Source organism: Acinonyx jubatus, chromosome A3, assembly GCF_027475565.1.
Source record: "Acinonyx jubatus isolate Ajub_Pintada_27869175 chromosome A3, VMU_Ajub_asm_v1.0, whole genome shotgun sequence".
Lineage (NCBI taxonomy): Eukaryota > Metazoa > Chordata > Mammalia > Carnivora > Felidae > Acinonyx > Acinonyx jubatus.
In genome coordinates, this window is record NC_069388.1 from 118,920,255 (window position 1) to 118,932,350 (window position 12,096).

The 12,096-nt window shown below is 37.8% G+C and overlaps 1 protein-coding gene across 16 annotated transcripts in view; it reads left to right on the top strand.

Moving 5' to 3' along the window:
• ITSN2 (intersectin 2) overlaps positions 1–12,096 on the top strand; it is a 147,316-nt gene that overhangs the window by 55,896 nt on the left and 79,324 nt on the right. For 13 of the 16 annotated variants that reach the window (XR_008289646.1, XR_008289647.1, XR_008289648.1 and 10 more), the window contains 5 exons: positions 191–340; positions 2,950–3,090; positions 4,085–4,172; positions 8,170–8,309; positions 9,355–9,435. Coding sequence is in view for 13 of the 16 variants with exons in the window: in XM_053201172.1 (XP_053057147.1) it covers positions 191–340; positions 2,950–3,090; positions 4,085–4,172; positions 8,170–8,309; positions 9,355–9,435 (600 nt within the window). In the remaining 3 variants the exon portion in view is untranslated. The remainder of the gene's footprint in view (positions 1–190; positions 341–2,949; positions 3,091–4,084; positions 4,173–8,169; positions 8,310–9,354; positions 9,436–12,096) is intronic. The other 3 variants (XM_053201173.1, XM_053201169.1, XM_027033309.2) reach the window with 1 other exon arrangement.

Below are 12,096 nucleotides of genomic sequence, written 5' to 3' on the forward strand. Positions count from 1 at the left end.
TGGGTGATGTCGCTTTTGTGGAAGTCTGTAGGTTAGGCCCACTGGTAAAACTGGGTTTGCCCAGGTACCCTTAGGCCCTGAAGCCCACTAAGTGCTAAACGCTGCCTCGCCTTTATCTTTTTTATCCCAGCAGTTTTTGAATGATGAAAAATTGTTAATTTAAAAGTCAAACTTAAGTCATTATTTTCAGGCAGCAAAACAGGAACTTGAAAGACAACGTCGTTTAGAATGGGAGAGGATTCGTCGCCAGGAGCTTCTCAATCAAAGGAATAGAGAACAGGAAGAAATTGTCAGGTTAAACTCTAAAAAGAAGAGTCTTCATCTCGAGTTGGAAGCACTGGTATGGCTGAAGTTTAAGTGAAATTTCCCTGAATGATGCTAGAGTTACTTGTTGAAAAACGTCATTGTTTTTTAAACCTACCTCATGAATATATTAGGTGTTCATGTGATTATATCGTCACGTTTTCATGTGTGCTTAACAGTCTGGATGGTATAGTGTACTGAAACAGGATAGTGACTCAGAATGCTGGGAGTTACATTGTGGTGTCAGTTCAGAAGCTGACAAACCACGCATTCCTGGGCAAGACCTTTCCCTTCTCTGTGCTTCACTTTCCCCTTCTATAAAACAAAAGGCTGCACTAGTTCAGTAATTTTCACTTTCCAAATTGCTGTCTGGAAGACCCCACTCCAGTGGGGTGACCAGCAGTGGGAGAGGGGAGGCTAAGGCACTCCCCAGTGCTTCCCACCGTTCACAGCAGAGAAGCTCCACACTTACCTGCTTTGCTTTTATTGGAGCTTTATCTGAGATTTGCTTGGAAAAAGGGTTCTACTGCTTTTTAAAAAGACAGAAATGATTTGAAATTCCTGATCTAAATGATCTCTTAGGATTCCTTCCAGTTCCGTAGGACTGTGTGGTTCTTACCACTATGCTTACCAATGTTTACACATCAGATATCAGAGGGTCAAGTTGTTTAAAAGACTTTGTTGCAAATGAAAGGTAGGAAGGTATAAAGGGTGTTGGGAAAGTATACTTTTCTACTACGACCCTAGAATCCATAAGCCTGACCTGATGGTATAATAGGATTTTGCAAAAATGGTTGTGTAGCCTTGTTATAGAGCCAAGTATAGATCTTGTTTAGTTGGAGTCTCACATTTTATTTGGTTGAGGACTTGAAATTAAAATTTTTAAAAATAGCAATATTTGTAATCATAAAGGTACTTCAAATGGATAGGAAAGTATATCACAATTATTGATCCTGCCATAGTACTACAAAACTGTCCTAAAAAACTTTAACTTCTTTGTGTAGCTACTTGGGTATCTGTCTCAACCATTATTTTGACTCTATATTTTTCTTTAAAAATATAATGGGAGCCAGGGGTGCCTGGGTGGCTCAGTCGGTTAAGCGTCCGACTTTGGCTCAGGTCATGATCTCATGGTTCATGGGTTCAAGCCCTGCATCGGGCTCTGTGCTGACAGCTCAGAGCCTGGAGCCTGCTTCGGATTCTGTGTCTCCCTCCCTCTCTGCCCTTCCCCCACTCCTACCCTGTGTTTCTCTCTGTCAAAAATAAATATTAAAAGAAATTTTTTTTTTTAGTATATAGTGGGAGAGAATCCTAAGATTGATGGTTTTTTTCCCCCCAAGAACTTGGATTACATACCAAGAAGTAGCATAGATTAATGTGCAGAGTCTGGAAGGCCCAGAGCCTATACTTACACATGCTGAAGATAAGTAACATGAAATCCAGGGTAGACACAACCCATTCCTATTCCTTTTAGCGTGTATTTCTCAAATATGAAGCATACTTTCCAGTAAAAACTTTATGAGTGATTTTTAAGCCTTATTTCTCCTCCTCCCTTTACTGTGTTAGTTTGCTAGGGCTGCCATAACAAATACCACAGACTGGGTGGGTTAAACAGCACAAATTAATTTTCTCACAGTTCTGGAAGCAGAAGTCCAAGATCAAGATGTCAGCAGGTTTGGTTACTTCTGAGACCTTTCTCCTTCGCTTGAAGATGGCTGCCTTCTTGCTGTGCCCTCACATGGCCTTTCCTCTGCCTGCGCATCTCTGGTGTCTGTTTCGTGTCCACATTTTCTAGCCTCATAAGTCAGATTATTTTAGGGCCCATTTATATATGACCTCATTTAACCCTATGATCTCTTTAAAGACCCTGTCTCCAAATACAATCACATTTTGAGGTCCTGGAGATTAGGACTTCAACATAACTTTTTGGAGGGATACACTTCGGCCCATAACACCTCACCCTTCTCTCTAGCCTCCATTGAGAATCTCTGCTGTTGTTGCTTTTTTCCCCCATACTTCTCAGAAGAAGAGAAAAGGAATATTTGGTATGGGAGAAGAAAATTGTGACCCAAAAGGCCCTGTTGGACCCTGTTTAATTGGAGGAAATTAGATGGCAGTGTGGAGGGTAGAAATAGAAGCGCAGAGAAGGTAATGCTAAAAGTCACATGCAGATGTTTATTTCTCATTATTCTTTGAAATTGTCTCTATTTTAATATAAATTAATGCCTAAATCCTGAATTCAGAAAAAATTCAGTGTGTGCTGTTTGTGCTTGCTCATCTTAACATATGGGCCCTTCTTATGCTCTGAGAATGGTATGTTTTCTGCTAACAACTTTGTAGTTAACAGATACAACTCTAGAACACATTCGACTTACTTTGTTTTTGTAGGGTTTTTGGGGGGTTTTTTTTTTGGTAGGCTCCACGCCCAAAGTCACCCTCAAACTTACGACCCTGAGATCAAGAGTTGCATGCTCTACTGACTGAGCCATCCAGGCAGGCATTCCCCATTTAGTTTTAGACATTTATCTAGACTGAGTAGAAATGATAAATGACATTTAAAAGTTTAAATCAGGATATGATTCTCCTGACAGGAACATTTCCTATTAGCATCTTATGTTGCTGTGTATTTATATGCTCTTCCTATAGAATGGCAAGCACCAGCAGATCTCAGGCAGACTTCAAGATGTCCGACTCCGAAAACAAACTCAAAAGACTGAGCTGGAAGTTCTAGATAAACAGTGTGACCTGGAAATTATGGAAATCAAGCAACTCCAACAAGAACTTCAGGTTAGTCCTTTGCTGCTGAATTGTCCATAAATATGAGCAGTCATTAATAATTCTTCCTGATAGAATAGTTTTCGCTTTAAGGGTGATGAACCTTTCTGAGTCTCTGATAGACTTCATTTCTAGAAGGATATAAGTATATACCATCCTTCATATTATATCAAGAAGCTCACATGCCCCCGAAAACTCTACTAGACCTCTGGTTAAATTCTACGTAATATTTGTACATAAGTGGATGTTTATCACTTTGAGTTTTAAGTCTTTAATAAACGTGTAGATATACCTACACGTTAAACTAAGATTGTTGGTACTCTTTTAGGAAATTTTGACCTAACATTTTTCTTTTCAGAGTTGTGGTGAGAGTGGTAAATGTGTGTGTCCCTCAGGGACCTGGTAATCTCTTCTTTACTTGTGCAGTAGGGTCTAGTTCAGTTATTATGGGGACTCTGGAAGCATTCTGAATCTTTAGAGTCCTCTTACCAAAATTACTGTTTCTGTATGGACTAGCAGTTAATTAACAGAGTCTTCTTCCTGTGTCACAGCAGGTACAGACAGGCCACATAACATTTCCTGTCTAATTTAAACCTGCTACCCTAGTTATTCCTGAGTTATCAGTTTCTCTTTGATATTCATTCTGGGGTGCCATGACCTGCTTACAGATACCATTCAGTGCAGATACCAAAGGCACCTCTTAGCTTGTACCTGCTGTCTCCATCAGTATGCTGAAAACTGTAAGACTTTCAGACATACCCCATTCCTCACCCCCTTTTCTTTCCAGCCAGTCATTCATAAATGGGAATTCATGTTTAAATACTTGTATTTTAAGTCACACATAATTCCATTCTAGTTTATTCATAAAGTATAAGCAGTATTTTACAGCTACGTATTATTCCTATACTAAGTTTTAAGAGTGACTAAGTCATGTTTTTAAGTTTCCAAAAAATTTTCAGACAACGTGACAGAGTTTTAACCAGGCACTACTTTTTCTTTTTATAAGGATTATCAAAATAAACTTATCTATTTGGTACCGGAGAAGCAATTATTAAATGAAAGAATTAAGAACATGCAGCTTGGTAACACACCTGGTAAGTCTCTAAGGTTTGTTTTTCCTCTTCCATTCTTCTCTGCGTGAAGGTGCCAGTCATACTCTTGTGAAAATAGCATTATTCTGTTATAAGTAACATTTTTTGTACAGTTAAAATTTTCAAAATTATGTGAAAAAAAATATCACAGATGTTAGAGCATTTTTACCAATAAAAAGTAAATAAAAATGAAATAAGTAATCATTGTGGTATGCCTTCCTATCTTGATAACATTTTATTTATATGTTTCAAATAAATATCAAATAAAATGTTAGACTGTAATTAAATAAGATCTGGGTTTGGCTCTAACCCAAGACTGTATGTGCATTCTGGCAAAATCCTACCCTCATTGTAAAGAACTATTCAGGAGGAGATTTTGCCGTGGGAGGAAAGCTGTGTGATTCTGGGTGATAGTCTACAGCAATGATGGCCTTAACAGATTCATAGAAAGAATTTTACCAACTTGGCCCTCTGACATTTTTGGAACAAAATATTCCAAGATAATTTGTGGGAAAGTAACATTTTTCTTGATCCAAGTCTCAACCAGAATATTGAAGAAAAGACCTCTATGTCAGATAGCATGCCAATAACAGCATAGCAGAAGAAAGGTTTATTAAAGAAAAGTAAGTCTGCAAGTACCGTGTTAGAACTAACTGAAGTATTCTAAATGTCTCCCTTTGAGTATCTGTCAGCCTTTCCATTCCAGGATTATTATACTCTTGACTCTTTAAGAAGTCCAATAAATAGCATCCCTCATCTTTGCCCAAGTGCCTCACTTTGCCCAAGTGAGGCAAAAGAGCAAGACATATGAGAGACCAAAATACCACCTCATTTTTGGTAAAGCTGATATTGGACAGCCTGGCTTATTTGTGAGTGGGACAGATACACCTGTAAAACCAAGTAGAACAAGCTTCCTGTGGGCAGTTCAGTCTCAAGAATACAAGGGTGCGGGCATCTGGATGGCTCAGTCAGTTAAGCATTTGACTCTTGGTTTTGGCTCAGCTCATGATCTCACAGTTCATGAGTTCGAGCCACAGAGCCTGCTTCAGATCCTCTGTCCCCCTCTGTCTTCCCCCCGCCAAAAGTAAATAAACATTAAAAAAAGAAAAAGAACACAAAGGACTGGAAGGGTCTAGGCTGTGTATGCCCAAGTCCTTATCTTGAGCTCAGCCGTGACTGAAGGGGTGGAAAGAAGCTGAGAATGTTGTCTTAGTGAAGGGCCCTTTGCATGGAAGAAACACCAGGAATAGAGAATTTTACTGTTGTGAACTCTTCCTACTATGTCCCCCACCTTCCACTGAAATAGTCTCTCCATGTCTCTTCTCAGACTGTCTTCTTACACATAAGTATTTTCTTGGCTGCTCAGAATATATCAATCCCCACCTCACCCCTCCACAGGCATTCCAGGGGCAAGGTGAGCCAGCCCTCCTGATCTGTACAGTCACAGAAAGGATAGCATCAACTCTCATTGTTTTAGTATTTGGATTGTGAATGGAATGTGGAATATATCTTATTGGGGACCTGGTAGAGCTACTCTTTCTCTGTAGAATGTGATCCAGTTCAGCTGTTATTATAGTTATCCAGTTCAGGGGTGCCTCAGTGGCTCAGTTGGTTAAGTGTCCGACATTGGCTCAGGTCATGATCTCACAGTTCGTGAGTTCAAGCCCCGCATCGGGCTCTGTGCTGACAGCTCAGAGCCTGGAGCCCGCTTCAGATTCTGTGTCTCCCTCTGTGTGCCCTTCCCCTGCTCACACTCTGTCTCTCACATTGTCACAAAAATAAATAAACATTAAAAAAAAATTTTTTTATAGTTATCCAGTTAAAATAGGAAGCTTTTGTTTGGAATTTGCAAAGTACCCTATATCCCTTAGATTCCTCTCTCCATCTCTGTTGCCATTTAAGATTACCAACCATAGGCCCAGCACCATGCTAGGCAATTTTCATGCATTATTTCTCTTAATCTTTGCAACAGCCCTGTGAAGTAGTTATTGTTATTCCCTTTGTGCAGCTTAGCAAAACTGAGGCTCAGAAAGATTAAGTAGCCCAAGATGGTGGAGTAATGGTTCTCAAATTCTTGTCTGTCTAAGTCTAAAGCCCACTGGGCCACCACATTGTCTGTCTTGATTTTCAGTTGCCTAACAAGGTGTTCATAGATATGATATATTCGAATTCAGTATTAAAACATCTGTTACTATTGATGCTCATTTTGAAGAGTACTAGGAATGCATACTAACTTATTTTTTCCACATTGCTTATCTCCGAACTCAACTAGATTCTGAACTACTTGAGGATAGGACCCATGCCTTACTTATCCTTCTTTTTTACCTGCTATTGCACATAGTGCAGGGCCTTGTACATAGCAGATGTGTAATTTAATGATAAAATATTTGTTGAAATATTGGAAAAGCACAGAGAATGATAAGAGAACTTAGCAAGGTGTCTGGATAAAAAGTGAGCCTATAAAAATCAGTAACTTTACACTGTATCAGAAGTATTTAATTAGAAAATGTTATGAACAAATCTCATTTACATTAGCATTCTCATTATTATGAATAAAGAAATGTGCAGCTGTAAAATTTTACTGATATAAAAGATTCCTGGATAAGTATGTGCGTGTTATATTCCTGAATGATCTAGCTCAGTGTTGTAAAATGTCAGTTTTCTACTACTTTGTCCATACATTCAGTTCCATTGAGGTTTAATTGAAACCTGGCAAGATAATTCACAGATTAACCCAGAAGAGAAAATATGCAGGATTAGGCAAGACTTGAAAAAGAGTAACATTGATGCGGGGAAGACATTAGCTCTACCAGGTATCAAAACATAAGTTAGGAAAGCTCTAGTTCCTAAAGTAGTGTATTATTGATCAGAAAGAAGACATAGGATAATGGAACTGAATAGAGGGTCTAAAAACAGGTCTGTATGTATCTGACCGTTTAGGATACGATAAAGTTGACATTTAACACCAGTGGGGAAAGCACGGGCTGTCAGTAATCACCATCACTTCAGTTAGTGGTCTGGGGCACTTGCCTATCCGAAAGAGGGGGGCGGGCGGCTCTTTACCTCACTGTATGTACAGAAATAAATTCTAGGTAAAATAAGAGGGTAAATATAAAAAGTGACTCTAGAAAATATGTTACAAAAACAAAGGAAAACATTTGTATGATCTTGGTGTCAGGAAAGTTTCTTCAAATAATACCTAGAGCTATGAAGCAAAATATTTACAGATTTGATGACATAAAAGTGAGCTTTTTCATGATGAAAGACATCATAAATAGTAAAACATTTGAAATACATATAGTACAACAAGAATTTGGAGCTTCTGCAAATCACAAATTAAGACAGCCCAATGGGAAGAAAAAAGGCAGTGGATGAGGTGAGGCAATTCAAGAGAGTGGCCAATAAGCCTATAAACAGGTGTTGATTTTATTTTAATTGTTACCAAGAAAATACAAATTAAAATAACAGTGAGGTTTCATTTTTTTGCCAGTTAGAGAAAATGAAAAAAGATTGGGACTATCCATTATTGATGAGGGTATGCAGAAGCAGGTACTTGGGTGTCATTTTGTGTTGGTGCCCCTTTGTGCAAGTATAGTTTGGCAGTTTCTCTCAAATTTAAAGTGTTCAAGTCCTTTTACATGGCAATTCTTTCACCTCTTAGCCATATAAAATACTTTCACGAGTGCTTTAAAATGCATGTGTAAGGATAGTTATTGCAGCATTTTTATGTAGATAGTAGAAAATTAGAAACAACCTAATGCCAATCAAAAGGGAATAGTTATATAAATTGTGAAACAGCCATAATGTAGACTACCATGGAGAAATTTTATGTCTTTTTTTATCCAGTGTTACTGAGAAGTAATTGGCATACACCACTGCATAAGTTTAAGGTATACAGCATAAGGGTTTGGCTTAGATACATTGTGACAGTATAAGTCACTTACCAATAGCGACATAAGAAATTTTACCAAATGTAAACTACCTGATGTTTATATTTCAGATTTAGGGATTGGTTTGCTTCATAAAAAATCATTGGAAAAGGAAGAATTATGCCAAAGACTTAAAGAACAATTAGATGCTCTTGAAAAAGAAACTGCATCTAAGCTATCTGAAATGGATTCATTTAACAATCAATTAAAGGTATTTATTTTCTGTTATATTCATTTGTAGTTACTGGCTTCTTACCTTCCTCTTTTTGATTTAGTGGAATAAGTAACTAAAGGTATTATTGTTATATGTAGTGTATTTCCATAATTTATCTTATAATTTGAGCGATACCAGATTACAAGATTGCTTTTAATGTTCTCTGTAGATATTATAAATACTGTTATGTAGTGAAACCTATCATTTATCATAGTTTCCAGTTCTTGACTATTTTTATTGCTATCTATACATTTTTAAGGATAGTTGCCTTTATCAGTATTAGAAAACTGATCTCAGCCAACATAATCTTAAGCAAAATTCTAAGATGGTGGATATGGAAAACTGAAACTAATTCTGGTGATAGAGGCTTTTATAACACACTAGATTTTTTTTTTTTGTTTCTTTGTTATGATTTAATTAACCTTTGTGAAGTAGTGCAATAATCAGTGAAATCCAAAGCATAACCTGGCACTCTGAACTTTGCATGAAAAGTAAGTTCACGATTCATTATTTGCCGTAGTGGCAGAGCAGATGCCCAGAGTACCTACTGTATGCTTACCATTCTTTGCAGTGTTAGCGGTATAATGAAGCCATAGCTATGAAAGCTGTATTAAAAGGTAAAAACCTTCTAGGTTTTTAGAATGTTGATGGGCCAGCGTTCGAATTTGGGAATAGTCTCAGCGATTTCTTTGCTAACTGAATGTAAAGTTTTCGGAGCCTAAAGTATTCCATAGTTTTTCAGGCAGCCATCCACCTCTTCATGTGACTTTTGCTGACTTATTCAGAGTAATAGTACACCAACTATAGAGTGAATATTATAAAGAAAAGAGACCACGCTGGCTTCAGTTAAGGAGGGGAAATTTTAGGCAAATAATGTTGATAATACATTTTACACAAGCATATATTTTGTAGAAAATAATTGAAAGAAAACCAAGTAATTTGTCATTGATGGACAGACAAGCCAGCAAAGTTATCTTCCCTACATTATTTTTTTTTAATCTGTACATAGTTTAATTGGCTTTTTATCTGCCTTATCTTACAGTGTGGGAATATGGATGACTCTGTTCTGCAGTGCCTTTTGTCTCTGCTAAGCTGTCTCAACAACCTCTTCCTCTTACTTAAGGTTATTTTCTAATATCTAGCTCCTTTTCTTTGAGTTACTTTACTGTTTTCTTTTCTTAAAAACTGGACTATTCTTTGCATTTATCTGAGTATCTTTGTTTGAAATAACATACACAATGTAGACCTTTTTTCTTTCTGCTTGCTTGAATAGCCTTCTGCTGTCTAACTGCCTGTTTGAGTCTAATGCCAGAAATTCGTAGGGTTGCCCAGAGTAACCTGTCTCATGAGGAGCCCAAGATGGTCAAAAATACCTCAAAATTCCCTTAAAACGTCCCTGTGCATTGGGTTAACTGCTGGGATGATTACTGAGTCAATAAAAAAGAAAGCTAAGGGTAAATCATTTACCCATATCACTGGAAATCATTGTTTGAAATATAAGTTATACTTTCTGAAATACAGAGCAAGGTTATGTCATGTATATACCAGGCTGCTTCCTAATGCTGCTGTAAAGAAAAATCTGAAAGAACCAGTAGTGCAGGGGTGGCCTTAGTTACGTCTGGTTACCAGGCCTCATGTTTAGAATGCTTGCCCTTCAGATAAAAATGTTTAAGTCATATACATAAATAGTTCACCTTGTCATTTGTAGCACATAGAGTATTTCAAATACTCCGTGAATTCCTGTTTTAATATAATTTAAAGAAAGATGCTTTGCATTTAGCACTTGCTGACCCTAGATTTTGAGTGTTCGTTCTACTCCCTTCTACTCTGGATGGCAGTAGGCAGTTGCATGTATATGTATATGTCTTCACACACAGTGAAGACAGGAACATGATAAGTAGAATTCATTTGTTATTTAAGTAAAGGTAGGGCAAGTTGGAAAGATAGTATCAGCTTTTTCTTTATAGCATAAATGGCCAGAACATCTGGTCTTAGAACTTCTACTATAGGTTGCATAGAAATTTCAACCTAAGTTTCTTCGTCTATAAAATGAGGTTTGATGATGATTTATGGACTGTACTCACACACATAAGCCTGATTATTTCAGTTAGCATTTGATTCTTCACAGGCCAGCAGATTATTCTTGTCTCTTTTTTTACTTTCTTCCTTCTGCTTCCTGCCTTCCAGCCTTTCACTGCTTATTGATACTTTCATCAGAGGCAATTTAGGAAATTAAAAGGGGATGAGAACTGTAGTCATCATTGCAAAGCAATGCGGAGCAGTTGGTTAACATATTGCTGAAAACTATCCATTGAATTGTCAGTGAGACCTTTGCAGACCTCATTACATTGCCAGTTTAGTTAAGTGAGCAGAAGCTGGCCTGCACAGATCAGGAATGAACGGGAGTTGAGGAAGGGCTGAGTATGAACAGCTCTGGGAGGAGAATGCAAAGAAAGCCTGAGGTCAAAGGAAAACCTTTTTTTTTTTGGTTTCAGAAAGACTTGAAGGACAAAGGATACAAACTTTCCGTTATGCAAGGTGGATAAGTTCTGGGATCTGTTGTACAGCGTGGTGACTATAGTTAGCAATATCCTGTTGTACACTTGAGATTTGCTAAATAGGAGAGAAAATGGTAACTATGTGAGATAGGGATGTTAATTAACTTGGTTATGGTAATCATTTCACAGTATATACTAATATTGAAACATCAAATTATATATCTTAAGCATGTATAATCTTTATTTGTCAGTTATATCTCAATAAAGCTTGGAGGTGAGGAATAATTGGGACCACGCTTGGAGATGGTGTCAGCTTTCTGTAAGGTATATGGTTACATGGGGGAAGAGATAGCTTCTGTTAGGACAGAGGAATGGAAATGGAGAAAACAGAGCTGGTTAGGTAACTCACCATATCTGTCTTAATGATGATTGCCTGGCTCAAGCCACATGTCTCATTGCTGAATTCCCAGCACCTACGTGGAACATATACATGAAATGTAGTGGGTGGCAAGAAATACTTGTGGAATGAATGAATGGTTTTGAATGTTCTCAGAAAATATGCAGCATTTAGGGTTAGTATATAGAGTTTATGGAGGAAAAAGGTAGAAAGAAATTTACCAAAAAACAGCAGAGAGCCATGTATCCCAGATGCCAGCAACACTTGTGACTCCATGCATTTTTTTCTGCTAAATAAAGGCTATTTTTTAAATGGGAAAAAAAAAAAAACAACAACAACAAACCTTGAAGGAGACTGAGGAGAGAAAGGGAGAAAGGTAGTGAGAGATTGAGTGAGAGATATGAGGTGGTAGTAACTGATAGAGTAGAGTCCTAGGGAACCAGATTGAGATAGAATCCAGAGCCTGGATTTAAGGATTAGATAAAAAGACTTTGAGTGTAGCATATGGAGAAAAGATGAGTGTGGATACAGCTAAATTTGCTGGTGGAGAGTAGGAAGCTGACAGCTTCAAGACTTAAAATCAGAAGCAAGTTGGACCATTACAAGGAATCTTCCTGGGTAGTTGAGGACATGGAATAATTCCAACTGGATAGAAGAAGATGGGTGCAGCTGCAGGAAGTTTTATTGACTTTTGAGATGGAAAGATGAGGGAACTCTAATGAGGGAGATTTAATGAGGCAAGATTATTAGCTGGTAGTGAGAATGGATGGAAGATTAGGAAGTTGCAAGAGAGAGAAGTAGGCCTGGTGAGGAATAGACATCTTGGTGAGGGTAGGGGGAGCACACTTAGTGGAGGAAAACAGTAGATGTGCTGAGCAATGTTGAATGC